Here is a 23,093-nt window from a genome sequence, read left to right on the forward strand (position 1 = left end):
ATTTTGATAAAGGTTAAAAATTAAGTCCTACATTTTTATTTAGAAATCTTAGTTTAGTCGTTAAAATCGTACACATTTTCTATTAAAATTTGTTAACTTGAAATTTTGATTAGGTTGCCCTCAGATGACGTGATTTATGATTAAGAGAAAATAAATATGTTAAATTGATAAATTTTAGCAGAAACGGCCAACGACGATGATTGGATTAGAATTTCTAAATTGAAAAGGTAATAAGATTGAATTTTTAACTTTCAAGTACAATGACCAAATCTCAAATTCTGTACAAATATAAGAACTCACAACACTTAACTTTTTAAAAATAGTAGAACATAATGAATTCAATAGTTACAATACATTTGAATAAAATGACCAAGTTAAAATATAATGACTAAATACACAAGTTACGAATAGTATAAGGACTAATAGCAAAATTTAACACAAAAAAAGGGTTAAATTTTGCTATTAGTCCTTGTAATTTGCAAAATTTAGGACTCAATCATGTACTTTAATTTGGTTATTTTTAGTCCCTGTACTTTTCAAAATTTCAAGTTTCAGTCCTTATCAAACAATAACTATTAAATTCATTAAGTTCTTCTATTTCCAAAATTTGATGTGGCAAACATATTATTATATGTGTAATGCAATGTCAGTTTGTTATTTTCATAATTACTCACTAAAATTTCGGTTAATAAATTAATGATTATCATTTGTACTAAAACTGAAATTTCAAAATTCGAAAAAAAATGGACTTGGAATGATTCAACTAGAGAATGTGAACTAAATTTACAATTATATGTATAGTATATGATTAGCAATTGAATTTAAAGAGACGAATTTAACTACAACTGTTTGGTTCAAGACAAAGTTTTCAAAGTCAACCACTTGTCCGTCCGGTTTGATTAAATAAATATTTAAAAAACAAAAATATAAAAAATTTGGTTCAAACCACTCAGTTCAATCGGTTTTTTGTTTGGTTCAACCGGTCAATATCAATTCCCATATCAATCAATTCAATGCCCTTCTTCAGATTGATAACTGACCAATTTCCAATCCAATTAATCGGTCTAGTCTAATTCAAACAACCTTCATTTGCAACCTAAATTTTTAAAATTTAAAAAGTACAATTACTAAAATTGGCCATTTCGAAAAGTGCATGACCTAAAATTAATTAAATTATAGGAATTAAATCCACAACTTTCACAAACTAAAAAACCTAACAACAAAATTAAAAAAAAAAACACAGAAAAACATCATTGAGTTACCTATTGCTGGATTCTTTTGTTAAAAACTTACAATTCATTTCCTATGATCTACTGGGATTTTGCTTTTAGCATTCATCAAACTCTTTGTTAACCAAATTGCTGTTTCTCTTGATGAAACAGCTTCTTCACCAAATGGTCTTAAAACCCCTGCAAGTTCCTCAAGTCTTTGCTGTTTAAGTAAACTAGCACAAATCTCCAACAATGATTCCAATGCTTCAGCTCTTTCTAAGCTCTGAGGATCTTGTTTGATCTTTTTTTCGTAATCGTGGAGCATCGTTAACGTGTTCATTATCGATCTTTCTTGCGTGTTTTCTGTTGTTTTGACTTGGTTTTCGGGTTGGAGTCTCCGTTTAGTCTCCATCGTCGCCTTTTGTGGTGTTTCTGGTGCATGTATTAGCTTTAAATCTCCATTGCATTGGCTTCTATCGTCCTGCTTACCCGGTTGAGATTGTTCGGAGGTGAATTCTTGTTTATGAAGATTGCTTGACGTGCACTCCAAGATTATTCTCGAGGTGCCGGAATCATTTGATGGGCTTGCTCTTTCACTTTGGGGATCCATTCTGTTGTATTTGTGGGGCGAAAGGCTTCCTTTCAGCTTCCCTTTGACGCTTGTTTCGGATTTGACGGGGAGAAAAACCGGTGATAGATTCTGGCATTGAGTAAGATATGGTTGTAAATGTGGATGCCTTAAAAGCTCAGCAGCCTGAAGGAACAATTAAAATGCAGTAAGTTTCAAGACGTGACATAGGACAGTAAAACTATCATTGAGGTACTTGTACTAGGAGTAAGATAATATTTTACCCTGTACTAAAATATTGAGCAAATCAGTCTTTGTATGTTAGATCAAAAAGAGTAAACTAGTCCTTATGTTAAAAATTTCACCCATTCTACTGTTAAAAACCAATTCATGTATGTTAGCATGATGTAAACGTGGCAAGTCACGTATCACTGTCTAATATCACTGTCTAATTATTCTATCAATTATGCCAGTTTTTAATAGAAAAATGTACAAAGACTAATTTGACAGGAGCCTTTATGATAGTTTTACTGAGATAGGCATCAGTATATCATCGGATTAGTTGAACTTACAGTCGGTCGGTGTTCTGGGTTTTTTCGTAACATCGTTCTGATCAGTTGCTTACTGCAAATGGGGGAGATTTCATTGCATAATTTAGTAGCTTAAAGTTGGAAAATGAATCAAATTTATACAGAAACTGGTAATAAGCTTTACTTACAGTGTAGATGAATACATTGTTGGAAGGGGAGAAATGGAGGATCTGTTTATTTTATTGACTAATCCAGCCATGTCCTGTTTGAAAATTGAAATAATTATGACAAATGGAACTTCAGTTTCATGCTCTTGTACGAAGGACAAGAAAAATTTCAAGGAAAGATTAAAACCAAACCAATGCGTAAAAGTATAATGAGGTTTCTATAATAGAAATTTAGATTATATTTTGTCCAATTTATTTAAAGATGGGTAAATTAATCCTTATACATTAGATAAAAAGTGGTAAATTAATCCTTATACATTAGATAAAAAGTAACATGGTCCTTTATGTTAAAAATTCTATTCATTTTTACTATTAAAAATTGGCATCGCTGACTGAATAATCAGATAGATACACGTTCATTTTGGTGTAAAAAGATCAATTTTTAACAGTAAAAATACAAGAAATATTTAACAAAAAGACTAATTTACTTTTTGATCTACTTTCCAAGGATTAATTTGCTTATTTTTTTAATAGAAATGATAAAATATAGTCTAACTTTTAATACAATGATACTTTTATCAAATAAATGCTTACAGGTGCTCTGAATGCAGGTTGACGTGCAGCTATTTCAAACATGCAGCAACCTGTAAGAATGTATTGGAATTCCAATGATGTCAACCACTAGGTTCATGGTCCTAAATATAACAAAATAAATGTTATGTTGCTCCAACTACACATTTTTCATGAAGTAATCGTGTTCAGGGAAGGCAGAAAAAGGTTTTAAGGGCGTAAAGTAAACCATAAATTTTTAGAGAGATTTAATGAAAATTTTATTATTATATTAATTTATAATTTTATAATTTTCAAAAGAATTAAAAAATAATTTTTTCAATGGGAGGTCAAGGTTGCTGTCTATCTCTTAAATTTATCTCTGATTGTGTTTAACATAGACATTGGGATATAAGAGGTAAAAGTAATATTAAGGCTCTTGTATTAGGAGTCGGATTACATTTTGTTTCATCTACTCAAAAAATAAACAAATTAGTTCATGTACGTTAGATCAAAACAAATTGGTTCTTCTGTTAAAAATTCCATCCGTTTCTACTATTAAAAATTGGTTTCTATACATCATAATGAGGTACACGTGGCATACCACGTGACACTATCTAGTTATTCCGTTAGTCATGCCAATTTCTAATTGTACAAACGGATGAAATTTTTAACAAAAATGATCAATTTATTTTATATTTAATATACAAAGATTAATTTATCTATTTTTTTAATAGAAAAAATAAAATGTAATCTAGCTCTTAATATAAATAATCCATAATACTTTTACTTTTATAAAACACTTTAAAAATAATTCAAATACAAAGAAATTATTTTTAAAAAAATTGAATATACTGATATCCGACAATCACATACAAGTAACACTATTTCAGGTCTATGTATGTTACCTAGGGACCATATCAATCACATACAAGTAACACTATTTCAGGTCTATGTATATTACCTAGGGACCATATATCTGATTTGTAGCCATATGGGATATCTGCAAGAAGCTCCGGACACATGTAGTTTGGAGTGCCTACAACCTGTGTAAGAATAGAAGTAACATTGGTACCTATATCAGCTATTATCTGATCCTCAAACTTTGATACAGTAGGGAAGTCAATCCTTTCGTAGAAGTCTATGAATGTTCAGAGTTTACAAATCTCTCAATTAGTCAAGATCTACTACTCTGATGAGAGTTTGAACTAGAGTCGGGATTACAAAGCAGGAACGTCTCGTCAAATAGGGTATATATGTCCATAGTTGCCATTCAAGGGGCAAGGGTTCAAACCAAGGTTGTTTGAATTAGACTAGACTAGTCGGAATACCGATTCAAAGAAGGGCATTGAATCGGTTGAACCAAGCAAAAAATAGGAGGTTGAACCAGATTCTTAATCTTTTTTATTTTTATAAAATTTATAATAATTTATTTAATCGAACTGAATGGACCGGTCAAACCGACGATTTGACCAATTCAACCACTAATTCGATTCTGAAAATCTTGGTCCAAACCCTACCATGCACGGATATTCATGTCTCCTTAGTAACTTGGTAGGTGGCCATGCACCAACTAAGCATTCTTGCTCTGTGAACCCCGCCTCTAGCTCGAGTTATTGTTAGAGTTGAGGGACAATCCCGGCTCGATACAAGGACAATTTCAACCTCCTAAGGAGTCCGTCAACTCCGAACAGAAAATATTTCGTAGACTTCTCTATAAAAAATCAGCCTTCCAACACTAAACTAAATTTTCAGAAAAAAAATTATTAACAGACAATCAAATAAGATTCTGCAATGTTTTAAAAGTTTCCCAGAAAATGAAGGCATTACGGTTGAAGTGAGATCTTCTTGGTTTAGCAGTTTTGCTAGTCCAAAGTCACCTATATAATATAATTAAATATATAAATCAATGAGCATGGAAGTGAAACATTAAGTAAAAAAGAAAAGGCTTTATAGGAACTGTAATAGTTTCTTACCTAATCTAATGTCATTGTGTTCTGTAAGGAAAATGTTGGAGCACTGAGTTTTTTAGAGACAAAAATTTAGTTGACAAAGATATGGAAAACAGAACAAAAAAGAACAGTGTCTTAAATTTGAGATATTTATACTTTGAGATCCCTGTGAAGGACACGGTTGGAATGAAGGTAATCCACTGCCACTAACAGTTGTGTTAGCCATTTGCAAAGCTTCTGAAGAAGAAGAAGGAATTTATGGTGAGTGGTGAGTGGTGAGCAGTAAAGCAGTAAGAAGGGTGTTGAGGGATTCCCAACTCCTTTGGAAGAAATTTAAGAATTGTTGTTTGCTGGGAGCTAGCCCAATCAGTAGCGCTCTCGCTCATAAGTGTCTTATAGACACGGGATAGAGTCCAACCACGTGCAATGCACATGGCACTCCTATCTCTTTAGCCATAGCAAAGTCAAAAGATAAAATTCTTACTGAAATCAATATCGAATGTGCTAAGAGTTCGTTGACTCTAAACAAACAACACTCGTAAATTTTTTCCAAAAAAATCATAAATCCCTCAACAATATGGGGAGGTCCCTGCGAACCTTTTCTGGAAAGAATGTTCCTCTACTTTTCTTTATAATCTCACCCCTGCAATAATAATTTTGTATATTAGCATACCTAAACATAGTGTACTAAAATCTCCGCTCTGCTTTTCTATACACATAGATTTGTTCAAGGGTGAGGTTATTTATCCAAATTCGAAGGTGTGGATAAAAATGTTAGACCTACAAAATGAGTTTTAACATTTAAAACCGAGCTTAAACAAGCACAAAGTATATTAATACTATGCTTAAACTTGACCTGACCTATGAACACATTTACACAAATATATTACACATTTAAGTGTATTTAAACCCATATCTTCCAAATTTTATAGTAACAATGACGTCAACTAGATTAAAATTCAATCAACATTGACAATAACACTTTACGAGATGAAAATAATTAATTCTAAATTGTGTCTATTAGATATCCTTATGATTCAGCTATCAGATTATTCAAAGATCGAAATTGTGATTAATGCCAACTGTATGATAAACAAACTTACATGTCTCCTCCCTCACAATAACTTGTCACAATGCAAACATAAGATTCCTACAAGAACAAGAATTTTTAATCCAAAAAAAAAAAACCCCAAAGTTAATGCCAATTATATTTTATATTTCAAGAATTAAACAAGTTTGATTAAGGGATCAAATCATCCAAAATAATAATAATAAATGTGTATAATCAAAACCTTTTCCACCCATCCATCTTTGTGCTCTACAATATATGGATTGTTAAGCTTTGCCATCAAATTCATCTGCAAACAGAAATAAGTAAACAACATTAAGTAAACATCTTCTTCGGAAATATGTTTCCACTAGCTTTTATATTTTATTGATGGGTTAATATACTATTTGGTACTTGAGTCTTGTTTCAATATTCAATTTGGTATTTGAAAGGTTTTTTTGTCTCAATTCAGTACATGAATTTGATTTCGATGTTTAATTTGATTCACAAACCAAACAATCCAATAAATGTTTGATTCGTGTACTTGTACTTAATTGAGACAAAAGAAATAATTTTGTGCCAAAAATAAGTGTAAACCTCTTGAAGTGCTGTACGCTTGAACTTCTCAGTTTGTTTAGCCAAACGAATCTTCTTCAATACATACCTGCACATATATATTATCAAAGATAATGTACCAAAATCTACAATAATCAGTAAAATTACCATAAAAGTTCTTATATTAAAAGTTAAATTACATTTATCCCTTCACTAAGAAAATGAACAAATTAATTTCTATATGTTAGATAAAAAAACAAATTGATCATTCTCTTAAAAATCCCATTTATTTTTATTGTTAAAGACTGGTTCTTATACCTCAAAATGAGGTACACATGTTATTTCGTCAACCATACCAGTTTTAAATAATAGAAATGCATACAATTTTTAACAAAAATGACCAATTTATTCTTTGATCTAATATATAGAGACTAATTTACTCATTTTTTGAGTAAAAGAGACAAAATATAATCTAACTAGTAGTACAAGTACCTCCATAATGCTTTTATCATAATAATCACACTATGAAACTGCAATATTTTTAACATGATCCAAGATTTCTAGGAAAAACATGTTACTTCGATTCGGATATGTTTAATTAAGCTGGAAGGTTATATCTCCATATCCATGTACGGATTTGTATCCGATCTCGATTTTAGATACTAATAAACAGAAAATTAAGAAGAAAAAAACACTTACTTTTTTTTCTCAGCTTTATGAAGAACAAGAAATGCAGCACCAAAAGCACCTCTCCCAATCTGTTCAATCACTTCGTAGTCATCCATTTTTGACATTGTTTCTTTATCTTTCTTCTCCATGAAAGAAACACCATCCAAAGCCTGTAGAACACTAAAAAGAAAGACACTGAACTTCAATCTTCACTGGTTGATTTACTTTAAAGCTTTGCTCTTCATTTAATATTGTTTGGTAGCTTATACATACACACATACATATGTATATATATGCTCAGTACTATAGCATTAAATAGAATTTAAAGTTGATACCAGAAACGAAACCTGTTTGCAGGGGAGACAATGTCACACCAAAAAACAAATTGAGCAATGGTGAATGATGATCACAGGTTGAGGCAGGAACCATTAAAGAAACACGATGCATTAAATGCCACCATATTTATGGAAAAAAATAGGGGACTTGATAATTCGTTTTATGTAGATTTTGACATATTCGTGTACGCACGACAAGTGTTTGAAGAAATGTAGATGTGAGAAGAAGGATTGTTGGGATGAAAGAAAAATTAAACAAAGGACATTGAAAGATTGGAAGTTTAAATTGTGAATGGTGGGAAAGATTTGAGGCAAAAGAAGAAGAAAAATATAGGATGAGATGAAAAAATAGGATGAATTTTCCTATTAGCCCTTGCACTTTATGAAAGCTACCGATTTAGTCCTTGTACTTTTCAAATAAGCCATTTTAATCTCTCTACTTTCCAAATTTTGAAATTCGACTCGTGATCTAAATAGTAAGAGTTAAATCCATTTGATTAAATTCAATTACTAGTATTATACTATGGATACATTAAAAGGAGAGAAATTAATTTAATCAATCGGTTTGGTCGGTTTTATTTTCGAACCGACTTAACTAACATGAGAAAATCGATTCGATTGACTGTACTTGAGAAAACTGACCAAATAAAACCAATTTTAATTTGATTGGTTCAGTCAAGTTTTTCTGTTAACCAACCTTAGATTATTGAGTTGAATTATATCGTTATAAATCTATTATATATTATAAATTATAAGTCTATTTTAAATAATTAAAAAATAATATAAAATAATTCAGTTTTTCAGTCGATTCGATTTTGATATTCAAAAATTAATAACCAACTGAATTACCCAATTAAATCAATGTCAAAATCAACCAATCTGTCTCACCTGACTAAACCAAAATTGAAAAAACCGAATGGGTCAATTTTTTCAATTAAAACCGAAAATTCTTGTTCCCTACGTACAATTGTAAATTTAGTCTATATTCCCCAATTGGATTATTTGTCTATTACTTAGATTTTTAGTGAGTAATACGTGAAAATAATAAGTTGACATGGTATTACATGGACGATAATATTTTTTATCACATCAGATTTTGGAATTAGTAGTACTAAATGAATTTAATGATTATAGTTGGACGAGGACTAAAATTTAAAATTTTGAAAAATATAAGGACTGAGCGAAATTTAACCCAAAGGAAAAAGGGGAAGGACCCCATTAGCCTGCAACAACTATGGCTTAGCTTTGCTTGAATTTTCAGTTTCCCATAGTTATTATTACATTACCCCATGTGGTTGGTATGTTCATGTCACTATCTTCTTAACTGAAAAATTCACCTTTTTTTTTTTCTTTTTTATATATATTTCAGCTTCGAAAATTGAAAATCAAAAATATTTTAGTGGGAAACAAAATAAAAATAAAAATTGTTGCTTAGAAAAAAAAATTGTGCCTTTTTTTGGGATTTTAAATTGATTTAAAATTGGTTATTTTTGTTAAAATTTTTATTCATTTGTATTGCTAAGAACTGACGTAGCTGACGGAATAATCAGAAAGTGACATGTGACGTGCTACGTATACTTTATGCTGATGGACAATGACCAGTTTATAACAATAAAATTAGAAGAATTTTTTAATAGAATAACCGATTTGCCCTTTGAACTAACGTATAGAGATTAATTTGTCTATATTTTGAGTAGAAGGAGAAAAACGTAAGTTGACTCCTAATATAAGGACTCCCTCATATAATATGTATATTACGTATAAATGTGTTTACAATTTAATCTACATGATTTTAATATATTTCACGTCAAATTTTGAATTTTCATTTAACATCCCATTTGGGTAGACCGATGGAAAAATCTAATTAGTATAATACTAATACTTTGAGGTTTAATGGAAAAAAAAAATAAATTTGGGGTATGTGGAGTTCATGTGAAATTAACCCAAATAAAGAATAAAGAAGGTTGCTTAGAAAAACAATGGCGGGTTTTAGTCTATGGTTGGCCAACACCATTTCAGTTATTTTATAAAAGGGGTAATATGTTATCTTGTACTTTAGGTTGCCTTCATTGTTCAAATTGGTACTTGAGCCTTTTTGTCTTGAATTGGTACTTAAGTTTAGTTTTAATATTCAATGGGGTACTCAACCAAATAGCATTACGTGGCTCAATAAATATTTGATATGTGTGCTCTCGGGCGAAGTCTGAAATTTATTTTAGGGGGGGCGAAATTAAATTTTAAACTTTAATAGTCTATATCTTCATAATTTTTAAAGAATTAAATTATGTTTTTATTATTTTTAGGAGGGCCAAAGTATAATTTTACCTTTATTAACTTAAAATTTAAAATTTCTAAAAGGCCTAAATAGATAATTTTCTATTTTGGGGGGGTTGAGGCCCCTGTCAACCCCCTAGATATCCCACTATGTGCTTTAATAAAAAAACATAGGTACTTAACAAGGACAAAAACAAACTCAGGTACCAAATTGAATATTAAAGTCGAATTCAAGTACTTAACTGGGACAAAATAAAGCTCAAGTATCGATTTGAGAAAATCCCAGATACTAAAGTAAACATTTAAGCCAAACTTAAGTATCAAATTGAGAAAAAAATCTATCAAATACTAAATTCAACATTAAAACTAAATTTAGATATCAAATAATATTATTAACATAATATTATTTTTTATTTTCTTATGAAATTACGTGTATATTTAAAATTCAAATCTATAATATCTAAAAATATCAATTGAATCTAAGTCGGTCCAACCTAACAATATAATTTCAAAAATAATTAGGCGATTGGTGTACATATGAAAATTGCGTTGTTGGTTGAAAATTTCCTTTTATTATTTTTTATACACAAAAATGGGTGCCTTAAATTTTATTATTAATAAATAAATAAATAAATGCTCTATTGATTTCAAAAGCTCACCTAAATAAAATCCTTCAACCAATACTTGAAATGAGTAGATGAAAGAAATAACGTCTACTTTGAAAATTAAAATATATATTTTTTTCACTAAAATTATTAAAATATTTATAATTTTTCATATTTTCACTAATATAAATTTCTAGAATTACGTTTAAATGCATGCATATTTATTTTGTAATCTATTAAGAGGAATTAAAATGTTGGTAAATATAATTGCCTTATATTTTAAAAATAATTGTTAGAGGTGTCTATAAATCGAGTAACGTTAGATTCAAGTCTGGTACAAATTAAGTTCAGGGTGATATTAAAAGAGAGCTAACAGGGTTTTGATCCTCTTCATTTGGTATATTAGCTTTTTTAAGTCCTTAAATTTTAGTTAACAAATAGTAAAATTTATGTTTTGGCCCCTCCAAATATTTTCAGTTCATTTTCGACCTTTCACTATAAAATTTATGGCTTTGCCTTTGGCTGGGTCTATGTATGATATTAATATACTCCATTTTTTTTCAAGCTTAGTTTGACCTAACATATGGGTTTAGAATTTTGTCCAAACTCACTCATAATATTATTTTAATTCAATATTTTAAATAGCCTTTCTTTTATTAAATTTTAATTTTAGACCACTTAACACATCTTTTATGTTTTACCTAATGTTATGTGATATAATTGACAATATATATATATATATATTACAAATGTATAGAACTTATGAAGTTGAGTCTTGAATATTGAAGTTCAAACTTGATTCATATTTTAAATAGGTTTAATTTTTTTATTTAAACCCCCTTTTCGGGTTAGGTATTTTTGTCCATATATTTTCATATTTTTAGCGAGCTTTTAGTATTGAGCGAGGAACTCAACTCATGAATAACTGTAGTACTTCCTAACTCTAGAGTTTTCTTAATTCTTGTCAATGCACCTGAAAATTATAAAAATATCATACAATAATTTATAAAATGCACAAAATTATTATAAATTTATATTAGTACAATTGGATCACTTCCATGTTTATATAAGCTTATAATTGGCATCATGATTCATAGATTTGGATTAAGAAATTGGGCTCCAACCAATGTGTACACTCCTTGTTAATGGGGCCTAAAAGTTGTTAGATATTATTGGGTTTTCCTTCATTGATATTAGTCTCATAGGTGAGTGAGACTTAGCTAAATGATTTGCAATTTCTTTTAGCAAAATGCTTAAATTGGTGTATTTTTTTCAAATATTTATATTTTTTGAATTATTCAATTTATAATTTTTTAAGTATTTGAATATGTTTATCATATACAAATTATTTAAATGTTGTTATCTAAATCCAAATTTGAATTAAATATTATTATCATTGAGTATTCAAATCCACGTAAAAAAAATGATTTCAAATTCGAATCCACTAAAATTCTTTATATATAATAATATATTATAAGAATTTTGTAACCAATGGACTTGGATATCAAAATCTGAATCTACATCCATGATCTAAATAAGTAATGTGGATACGGATAATGGATATCTAGGACATCTATCTGCATCCGCTCCAAATCTGTAAATAATAGTAATTTTAAAATTCGAATCTCAAAAAATGGGTCGGGTATCTGAATATGCAATTTGGAATGTCACTTCTATGCTCACATAAACACCAAACTTTTCATATTGGTCAAATAAGGGCTTTTCACACATTTCACCCTAATTTGTGGTACAAAATTAAGTGAATGTTGACATATTTAAAATACAAACATATGGCGGTTCAGTGAGATATTACTTGAAGCACAATAAAAAATTCATGCCCATAATTATAACAAATTAAAGTTCATATATCAAACTGCATATTAAACTGAAGTTTTTGGAGACATATTTCATCAACAGTTCAAGGTCTAATTGCGATTTTAATCATTCTAGCACGCTGAAATTCATGTTTAATACTTTTATTTTAATTCGACGACATTTAATCTCTACTTTTATAATGTTATTAACATGTCCAAATATAATGATGACATAAATTTTATTGCAATAAAAAACCACGTCATCACTTTAAAAATAGTCATCAATAGTTTTATTAATTTGAATTTACTAATAACATTATTAATAAAACTATAAATGGATGCAATCACTATTTTTTTTTTATCTCAAATTCCAATTTTTTACCAGTTTCAAGTAATTCCCTCGGAAATAGAGTTAATCCATTTATCTGAACCAAGATACCGATCGATATCTGATTCAATCCATCTAACCAGCTAGTCCAATTCCACAACACTTATCACAAAGGGGAAATGAAAAGAAGAATATAAATGGTGGGCTTTCTTGCAAAAATGAAAATGTGTGGAGGGTCCCTATTATTTTTTTAGTTCAAAACAAAAGGAATGTACTCAATTGTACAATTGTACATGCCTTGTATCCCACTTTAAGCATTATGGAAGGCAAAGAGGCTCCCTCCAAAGAAACTCAACCAACAAGTTATTATAAATCAATGATTTTTCATTATGATGGATCAATATAATCTCACATTTTTTCTTTCCTTCCAAACAATTTCTCAAACTTCCATTTCCATCATACCAATGCTTTTCTCTTTTAAGTTTTTAGATTTATATATAATATGTATATTGTACTTGAATACTCATTTCTATGTTTATTTAATATATGATTGCGAGTAAAATTAGTTTCGGTTCGAAAAAATTAATTAAAATTTCAATTTCAAATTAAATAATCCGAGTCATTAAATTTATTCAATTTTCGAGTAAACTTGAATAAATAGTTATGGTTAAAGAGCTTAGCCCGAATTTTAATTGTACAACTCTAGTTATTTGAATACTTCGAATAATTAATTATACTAATCGAAAGGTCATTTGCGGTTCGATTAGGCCTTTTTTTTTAAATGGCTAGAAGACTTATAGATGTTGGTTTTAAATGGTCAAAATTTTTTACTTGACTCGATTCAGTAAAGATTAAATAAAATTTAGTATAAGACTTATCAATTCGATTAATTCAAAAATAATTACTCGATTCAGTTGAATTCTCACTTGTAAATACAAATAAAGTAAAATTAAAATAAAAAGTTAATACTTTTATTTCTCATGCAAATTACAATTTTTTTTATTTCTCAAATAAAAAAGCCTATTTAACAAAACTATACATCATTACTTATTTAATTGAATAAACCTTTATAATAACATAATTTTTAAAAAAAAATGTAACTAAAACAAGTAAAACCATTTTAATCATTAAAAAAATTTCAAATTTGTATTTTTATATATTTTATGTATATTGACACTATTAAACATTTTTTAATAATATACATATTTTAACTCAAATTTTCTATTTGCTATTATCGAAATTATCAATAATTAAAAAAATTGAACAAATGTTGATTGAGTTTTGGCTCAATTAGGGTATTGTTGTCAATGCAGGGGGATGTAGGTTCGAGTGCGCTGAAGCACATTATCCTCCTTTTTATGAGTTGGGAGGGACTATGGGTCAGAATCTATAACGAGATTGTTCAAAAAATATATAACAAGCCTAAATTTATAATTATTTTTTTAATTTTTTATTAACCAAAAGTTAATTGTAATTAAATGTTTGATCTCTTAATAATTGATTTTTTTTTTCTTTTTGTGTTCCCCTTTTAAGTGATCCTAAAATATTTTCAAATTGAAAAACAAAAAAGGTTTCTTTTATGTGGTGAAATAATGGCCGACAACATCATCATCAAAGTATATATAGCTTTTTCTTTAAACTATATTCCTAACTTTCACATTTGGGTGAAATGGAATATAATTAGGTCTTTTTTTCCTTTTTTTTTTCCTTTGCTTTTACTTTGAGTTTTAGCTTAGGTGGAGAGTAGCATGTTGATGGTTTAGGTTGAGTGGCAATTAGAATTTTTAATTGGGAGAATATTTGATATACTGTTGTTGATATGATACTTGATAAGAGAAGAGTATAGAAAAAAAAAAAGAATGGTTACGGAGAAGGTCGATTCGTTCATTTGAGGTTGAGAGTCGAAAGTTATGAAGAATGGAGATGGATTTGAAGATTGAGTATAGAGGGAACATAGGCTAAGTATCTTTGAAAGGTCAATCCTCTCTTCATTGTTATTGGAGGTATTTATAGGCAAATGTCCCATATAATATGATGTTAACGTGTTGGACTTGACATCTAGCTATCATGTGCGTTGGAAAGATGTCTTCAGTGGGACGAGGATGTTTGTGACAAGACAAATCTTGTTGTTTATTCTAGCTCTGATGGAATAAAATAGTTGAGCCTACGTAATGTTTAGTGATTGAATAACTTCATGTTCAGGTGGTAATCGTCTCAAGAAAATGATTTCATAGATGACCTCCCGACTTGCTGGTGGCAAGTTTACTATTTAAGTGCCCTCGTGTCCTAACACAAGGGAAAGTATAACATTTGTAGTGCAAGGTTTCATGTATTATTAACGACATAAGTAAATATCAATAACTTTTATTTAAACATAAATAAATACTAAAACCTTAAAACTTAAACCCAATATTATAAATTCAAATATGAGAGTTATTAATATTTATTGTAGAAGTCCTCCACGATTTTGTTGCTTTATTTAATGATATAAGATGTCATGTTATTATTCATTTATAATGCATGAGACCAGAGGCAAAGCCAAAAATTATTTCTGGGGGGTCGAAATCGAGTTATGTAATTTTTAGAGCTAAAATACTACTTCGTCATTGTACTAACTTATATATTTATAGATTTTAAAGGATTAAATGTAAATTTTTATCATTGAGGGCCAAAGTATAATTTGACCAATTACTCATTTATAATTTTATAAAATATAAAGGGGTCAATGTGATATTTTTCCATTTTAGGCAGGTTTTAACCTCTATCAACCCCTTGGTATCGTTCCTTCACGAGACTCGTACATTGACGAATACAATGCATCGAATATTATTTCTTTTCCAATTTTATTTTACTTTTGAACAATCTCATTATAGGTTCTGATCATATTTCTTCTTTTTGACACAATGCCTAGAACTACCCGTAATCTCTCTTCAACCCATAAATAGGAGAATAATGTGCTTCAACGCACTGGAATCCACATCCTCCTCCTGCATTACCAACAATACTCACATCAACCAAACTAAAACTCAATCGACTTTTCCTAATTTTATTTGATTTTATTTTTAACGAATTTAAATTATTAAATAATAATCCGAGCATAATACATTACCATAATATCTTATCCAAACTCCAATTCCTAACCTACCAATTTATCAAACTAGACAAGAACCCCAATCTTTCTATAAGTCTAAAGTTAGTATTGGTGGATGCCTGCATTTTCTCCGACCAAATGATGGCATTCAAGAATATATTATTTGAAACTTCAAAGAGGAAAAAAAGGAACTTGATTTAGGGTTTTATTAAGAAAAATTGTAGGGGTGAAAAAGATAAGGCATAAAGAAAATAGTAGAAAAAGATTTTGTGTATCCTAAAGTTGGGAAATATGGGGTTTGTAGGGTTTTTTTATCCTTTTCCGAAGAAATGTTTTTCTATATGCCACCATATGCCAAAGTTTAAAACCCCTTAAATAATCTTCTTCTGTTTTTTTTTTTTTTGGGAATAGCTAACTATCCTTTTAAGTAGGGACGAAGTAAGAATTTTTTTAGGAGTCAGAAATTAAATTGTAATTTTATGATAATAAAATATAATTTCATCATTTTAATAGCCTATATCTTTATAATTTCTAAATGATTGAATTATTTTTTGTCATTTTTAGGAAAGTCAAAGTGTAATTTTATATTTACTAATTTAAAATTTTAAAATTTTAAAATACCTAAATGAAAAATTTTCCATTTTAGAGAAATCCGCCATCCGATTTGAATTATTGTGATGGCTTTTTGATTTACAAGATAAAAAATAATTATAATATGAATAAAATCAAATTTTATTTTTATTAATTTATTTTTTAATACAAAAGTTATTTCTATCCAATCTTAAATCGAACAAAAACATGTTTAAGCGTATAAAAGAAAAAGGAATTTTATTTATTTTGAAACGGTAATGATTGAGAGTTAAATTTATTATTATATCAAAATATTAGAACTTACAAATCACAAGCACAACTCTTTCTTTCCATAAATTATTCAGAATTTTAATAAAGTCTTAACTTAATTAGTATTATTATTGTATTTAGATGCCTAATATCTTTTTTTTTTAACAATCTCATTATAAGTTTATATCTGTTCTTTTTTACATAATATTTAAAACTACTCATAGCCTTCCCCAGCCCATAAATTGGAGGATACTGTGCTTCAGCACACTCGAATTTACGTCCTTCTACATTAACAACAGTATCCATATCAATCAAGTTAAGAATCAATATACATAATATCTTTCAAATTAAGGGTTTATAAATAATTTAAACCTATACATAATTAAGTGATTGAAGACAAAATTTTGCTTGTTTACAGCCTAATTAAGAGCTGTCTAAAGGCTTGACTTGTTGACAAAATATTGCAATATTTATGGCCTTCCATCCCTTTAATTAAACCCTAAAAAAATATTTGGGCATACAAAGAAAAGTTCCATATTTCCCTTAAATTGTGAGACATATTTTAAGGTTATAACTCATATTCTGTTGAAATATTCTTTTTTATATTTTAGTTGAATAAACTTGCTACCTAACTTTAATAATTAAAATTTCATGTCAATTAAGTTTTAATTCGATTGGCATCGATATTATTGTTAGTACAGAAGGATGTGGATTCGAGTGCGTTGAAGCGCATTATCCTCCAATTTAAGAGTTAGAGAAGAGTTCTGAGTAGTTGTAGGCATTGTATAAGAAAAAACAGATATAATCAGAACTTATAATAAGATTAATCCATTAATGTGGACCATGATATGGCCATTAACCGCGTTGACTGAATCAAAAAATTGTAAATGTGATATTTAAATTATTAGAAAATATTAAAAATATTTAAAAATTATAAAAAAGAAAATTTATAAATAATTATTAAATATTGTTTTGAAATATTTAATTTTTAAAAGTAATTAAAATCATTAAACATTATTTAATTTTTTTAAATTATTAAAATTGGAAAAAATCAACAAATCAAATTATTCTTCTTCAATTTTCTCTACAAATTCCAAAAGAATACAAGGAGATTTTCTATGTTGTCATCTACTTTATTTTCTTAATTTATTCGGCATTACTATTTACAGATCTACAGTCCTGAAACAATAACAACATATGATTCGATTAAAAATTATGAAATTGCCGATTAAATTCTATTGGTTCACAATTTTGAAATAATTTTACAACTTTTAATAATTATTTGCAATTTTAATAATTTTTACAAAATTTAATTAATATTTTATAATTTTAATATTTTTTACAATTTTAAAATATTGTTAACAATATTTGCTTTTTAATAATTTAATTTTTTTACAATTTTATATATTTTAAAATACTTTTTACTGTTTTTAATATTTTTTACGGTTTATTGATATGATCATCACACAATCAACGCGGGCAACGGCCACGTTATCGTCCACAATAGTGGTCAATTGAGGATATGTGGCATGTTTTGGTTGGTTGCTAGTTTTTTAACTCTATTAACGATAAAGATTAAAAAGTGTAACGGAATTATAATTTAGTTATCAAAACGAGAAAAAATGGGCTAATTTAAAAAAACGTTTTATAAAAAATTATAAATACATAATTTTATTTTCTTAAAATAAATACAATATTTTAATATGTTTAATTAAATTAATGTCTGATATACATAAAATAGGACGGTGATGACATTATTCGAATATGAATCCTACACGTGTGACAAAATATAAATTCATGATGGTACACGTTCACACGTGCTGTACTGTTCTTAGATTGTGGGATGCCACGTGTGAAATCCGTACAAATAGGAATGTTTTTATTCTCACTTTTATCCCAAACACGTGTGCCCTATTTTCTTTGCCAATTTGTTGTTTGTTTGGTAAGAAAAAAGGAAAAGGAAAAAAGAAAAGAAAATAAAAAGGGGCCTATATCCACTTTAACCAACTCATTACACTTAAGACCTCTTAATTTCCATATGGGTGGCAATTGCAATTTTTTTATTTTTCATTTGAAGGAAAATTATTGTACTCTTTTGAATGTTGGAGATGATATTATTGAGAGGAGTAATCTCGAACTTTGAACATGAATCGTAAAACAAATATAAATAATATAAAAAAATTTATTATACTCTTATTGTATTAAAAAATATATAATATTCATAACAATGGTGATTGTAAAAGTTTTTATAGATCAAGAAATCCGAATTTATAATAAAATTATCTAAAACTCGAATTATATGTATTAGATATATTAAATTGAACAAAATGTTGGACTTTTAAATATATTAAAAATATTATTTAAAATGTATTTTTATAGGGCAAGAGAGTAGAAGCGACACTAGAGGGACAATGACCGGTCGAGCCTCCTAAAATAAATAAAAATTGTATTTTATTTTCTTTAAAGTTTTAAAAATATAAATTAATAAATGGTAAAATTACATTTTAGGCCTTGAAATATTATCTAAATTCACTATTGCAAGAGAGATTGGGTTAATCAAATTCAAAACCTTAGGCTTGATATTGATTATGTAAAATAATAATAATTAGGTGATTGAGGTAATTTACTATAAACAAAAATTAAAAAGGTTTTGGCTAATCCGCCAAAAGCCCCTAAAATATAGTTAAGATTTTAAATAGGTCCCTATACTTCATAATTTTTTAATCAATCTCTCGAATTTTCGAAATAATATTTCCATCACTCCATTAGTTATTTGGACATTAAATGTCGGTTTGGATTTAATATGAAAAACATATGGATTAAATTATAAGAATGTGTATATACTGCATGAATAATTTGGATCTAACATGATAAAAAAAATAAACTATATCAATAAAATTCAAGTGAGTTATTTCTTTTTATCCTTTTTAACACGATTGATCCAAACCATCCATGCAATACATTTTGATCGTGTAATCTAAATATGCTTCATATTAGATTTACTCTGGCATTTAATTAACTTGAGATTAATAGAAAGACGTGACTGATAAAACGTTGATACTTTGAAAACCCAAATATATTATTTTAACACGACCAATCCAAGCTATTCATGTAATAGGATGTGTTTACAATTTGATCCATTAAATTTAAATATGCTCTATATTAGATTAACGGAAAGACTGAATTGACACAATATTGATTTTAAACATTATAAATTAAATTTAAAATCAAATTAAAATGTATGCTTTAATTTGAAAACTAACCCTTTTCTTTAATTTGCCCTATAGATATTCATAGGTTGAGTTGGGTTAGATATTAATTTACTTTATATTTGTTTACATCCGCTCATATTTATAAATGACTAACCTTTGCTTATTTTAGGCTATCTAAATTCTTTAAAAAATCATATATTATTTTTAATTTAATATTTTATATTTAGATGGTTTTTCTTTTATTTAACTTTTAAATTTAGATACATAAAATTATACAATATATAAAAATAAAATAAAAATATATTACAAAAGTATAAAATGAGTCTAGCTGGGTCAAGCCTTAAATGTTAAAACCCTAGTCTATTTATTTTTTTTGCCCAAGATTTTTAAAACCGATCAGACCTATCGATTACCGGTCCAACCAATTTATCATGTTTAATTAAATAAAGCATTAAAAGTTCATAAAAATATTTAAAAAAATAAAGAAAAATAATTCAATGGAAATTTTAATTTAATTTAATCGATTTCGAGCAATTTATGAATCAACAGCTCTAACCTCTCTCTTTAGACCAATACATTAATTGGTTCTCCTTGTTTAACCTATTAATCTGATTCAATTTAAACATCATAAAAAAAATTCATATTTCGAGCAGAAGTTCAAGCTTGAAAAAGTCTAAATTGCCCTAAGAAAAGGCCAAATAAAGGAACTTTCCACTAGTTTCTCATTTGAGTCCACTATTTTTTCAATCATAATCCACCCTTAACGTAAGGAACCCAAGTCCCATGTTTTTCCACTAACACACAAAATCACACACTACATACAAAAAAACAAAATCAGACTATATATAGCAATCCCTCCACGATCTAACATCATAGCTCCCCCCACCATTCTCATAGTCTCTTTTCACCTTTTTTTTTTTTTGGCTCAAAAATGGAGTATCCATCTTCAGCTTCAAATCCTTCACTACAATTGAATTTAGAAACCCTCAAAGCCATTAAAATCCTCGGTAAAGGAGCAACGGGCACTGTTTTTCTCGTCCACGACACCTCCATTGATCCCACTGCTCGTTCCCCTTTTGCTCTTAAAGTCGTTCGAAGGTTCAACAATGGCGGAGACCGTCGAACTCGCTGGGAAATTGGGGTTTTGAAGATGGTTTCGGATCCTGACCCGACGCGAAACCACCCGTTTCTGCCACGTCTTTTGGGTTTTTTCGAAACCGATGAGTTTATCGGTTGGGCTGTACCTTATTGCCCCGGTGCTGATCTTAATGTACTTCGTCACCATCAAAACGATGGCGTTTTTGCTATTTCTGTTATAAGGTTTTACTTGGCGGAGATCCTTTGTGCTCTGGAGCACCTTCATTTCATGGGGGTTGTTTATAGAGACCTTAAGCCTGAAAACGTACTTGTTCAACGGTCTGGTCACGTGACATTGACGGATTTTGACCTTTCACGTGGTTTAAAGAAGAAGCAATTGTCGGAAATCTTGGATTACCGGAAAAATTCGCCGGAAATCAATGTCCGACGTAAATGTCGGGTGAATTTTACTCAATGGATCACGGGTGTAACTTATAACAAAGCTTTGAAGAAACCGAAATCAGCTCGAGTCAGCCCAGTGAGTCGTCGGAAACTGAGTTTCTCGAATGGGGAATGTTCAAACTCGTTCGTTGGGACAGAAGAATACGTTTCACCGGAAGTTGTGCGAGGAGACGGTCATGAATTCGCCGTCGATTGGTGGGCTTTGGGTATATTAAGCTACGAGATGATGTACGGTACGACGCCGTTTAAAGGGAATAACCGCAAAGACACGTTTAGGAATGTATTGGGTAAAGAGCCTGAGTTCATGGGTCAACGTAACGGTTTGACTGATTTAATAGGACGGTTGTTACAAAAGGATCCGAAAATGAGACTTGGGTATCACGGCGGCGCGTGTGAGATTAAGGAACACCCGTTCTTCGAAGGGGTGAAGTGGGATATCTTGACGGAGGTTTTACGACCGCCGTTTATTCCGTCGGGAGATGACGCTGAGTTGATGGAGAACGTAACGGCTCGAGGGATAGATATAAGGGAATATTTCTGGAGTTTGAAGGCTTCGTTGTCAATGCCATCATCGCCGTTACAGTCACCGTTATCGGAGTATAGACGGAGCGTTTCTTTCACCGAGTTCTAACGCGTGTGTAAGGGAGTTTGAGTGCACGTATATAAGCTAATTCATTTTTGATTATTTGGTTTTGCTATTACCTTTTTTTAATTTTTTATGCTATTAGTGTACATTAAATAAAGCCATTATAAATTGTAATAATAAACAATTGTTTATGCAAATATTATAATTTTGATTAATTTTAACATAAACTATAATCTATATTTTAAAATTTAAAACATTCTAATTAAATTCTATTTAATATAATATTGTACCAATTCGAAACACACTGATCAAATCTGCAAACACATTAATTTATTCATCTCATTGATATTCATACTACAACCCTTTAGTCGATTTCGTTTCATTTAGCTGAGTTTTAATTTCAATTTATAAAATTTCAATAAAATTTAAATTAATAAAAGCTCTTATGTCACATTATTGAGGGTCCTCATTTCAAAAGAATACATCGTATGGAAGATCTACAAAGACTAACAAGTAAAAAGGCCTAGAATCGAAGCAATCTTAAAAATCAATTGTGCCAAAATAGAAAATCTCAAAATTATATTCGTTTTCAAGAAAACAAATTTCATTATAGCCTTACAGAACGATAATTACTTAAATGCGTTCGTATTGTCAAAAAAATTAAAAAATCAATATGTCAAGTTTTACTATAATTACTTGGAAATGTGATTGAATAACATCCTTTTTCGATTAGGTATGGCTTCAACTATTCCTCAAGCCTATCAATTAGTTAACCATAGACATTCAGTTAATGAGCGTACAATAGTATACAAAGTTATTGCTGCAAATCCTGAGATATTATTTCAAAGAAGGATGAACTAAAACTTAAAACTCTAATTCAATATTATCTTGATCCATCCACCAATGAAGAACTACTAAAACATTTAACCCTTGACATTACAGTACAAAAGATTAATCAATCAAATAATAGATAAATGAATTGCTTGTATGCAAAGATATGAATCATTAAAAGAAATTGTTTCTTAAATTTTATTGACATTATTTTCTTTTATAACCCGCCAAATTCAAATTATTCATATTACAAGTGCACATACTTCTACAATATTATTCACATATTTTAAATATGCTCCACAATAAATTCAAACTAGTTGACAACTTTAATATCTTAGTTAATAACTAAATTATTTTAATAATTCAATTAAAACATTTTGAAGTTTAAA

At 29.0% G+C, this 23,093-nt stretch overlaps 2 protein-coding genes across 4 annotated transcripts; one reads left to right on the forward strand and one right to left on the reverse strand.

Annotated features, from left to right (window-relative positions):
- Nucleotides 1–1,124: 1,124 nt before the first annotated feature.
- LOC108467839 (serine/threonine-protein kinase Nek6) lies at nt 1,125–7,891 on the reverse strand. 3 transcript variants are annotated; one of them, XM_017768641.2, is made up of 14 exons: nt 7,597–7,891; nt 7,280–7,419; nt 6,623–6,689; nt 6,270–6,335; nt 6,081–6,127; nt 5,575–5,620; nt 5,134–5,214; nt 5,002–5,044; nt 4,856–4,905; nt 3,990–4,071; nt 3,071–3,120; nt 2,498–2,571; nt 2,352–2,403; nt 1,125–1,965 (listed from the first exon to the last, which is right to left on the reverse strand). In XM_017768641.2, the coding sequence occupies exons 2-14, from the start codon at nt 7,396–7,398 to the stop codon at nt 1,297–1,299; spliced, it is 1,446 nt and encodes a 481-aa protein (XP_017624130.1). In that variant the 5' UTR covers nt 7,399–7,419; nt 7,597–7,891; the 3' UTR covers nt 1,125–1,296. The 3 variants fall into 3 exon arrangements, with proteins under 3 accessions (XP_017624130.1, XP_017624128.1, XP_017624129.1); XM_017768639.2 differs by having other exon boundaries at nt 7,280–7,429; XM_017768640.2 differs by having other exon boundaries at nt 7,280–7,429; nt 7,585–7,891.
- A 12,591-nt stretch (nt 7,892–20,482) lies between these two features.
- LOC108469337 (serine/threonine-protein kinase UCNL) lies at nt 20,483–22,100 on the forward strand. The gene has a single exon (XM_017770226.2). It carries the CDS (start codon nt 20,680–20,682, stop codon nt 21,916–21,918), a length of 1,239 nt encoding a protein of 412 aa, XP_017625715.1. The 5' UTR covers nt 20,483–20,679; the 3' UTR covers nt 21,919–22,100.
- Nucleotides 22,101–23,093: the final 993 nt, after the last annotated feature.

Source organism: Gossypium arboreum, chromosome 8 (genome assembly GCF_025698485.1).
Source record: "Gossypium arboreum isolate Shixiya-1 chromosome 8, ASM2569848v2, whole genome shotgun sequence".
NCBI lineage: Eukaryota > Viridiplantae > Streptophyta > Magnoliopsida > Malvales > Malvaceae > Gossypium > Gossypium arboreum.

What these genes read in the sequence shown, in the direction of transcription:
- LOC108467839 (XM_017768641.2), bottom strand. Translation starts at nt 7,398, where the DNA reads ATGGAGAAGAAAGATAAAGAAACAATGTCAAAAATGGATGACTACGAA. An exon ending in TCCTTCACAGGGATCTCAAA is followed by an intron (nt 5,045 to 5,133) that starts GTATAAATATCT and finishes TAAAAAACTCAG; the next exon opens with TGCTCCAACATTTTCCTTAC. An exon ending in ATCAGATATATGGTCCCTAG is followed by an intron (nt 3,121 to 3,989) that starts GTAATATACATA and finishes ACATTCTTACAG; the next exon opens with GTTGCTGCATGTTTGAAATA.
- LOC108469337 (XM_017770226.2), top strand. Translation starts at nt 20,680, where the DNA reads ATGGAGTATCCATCTTCAGCTTCAAATCCTTCACTACAATTGAATTTA.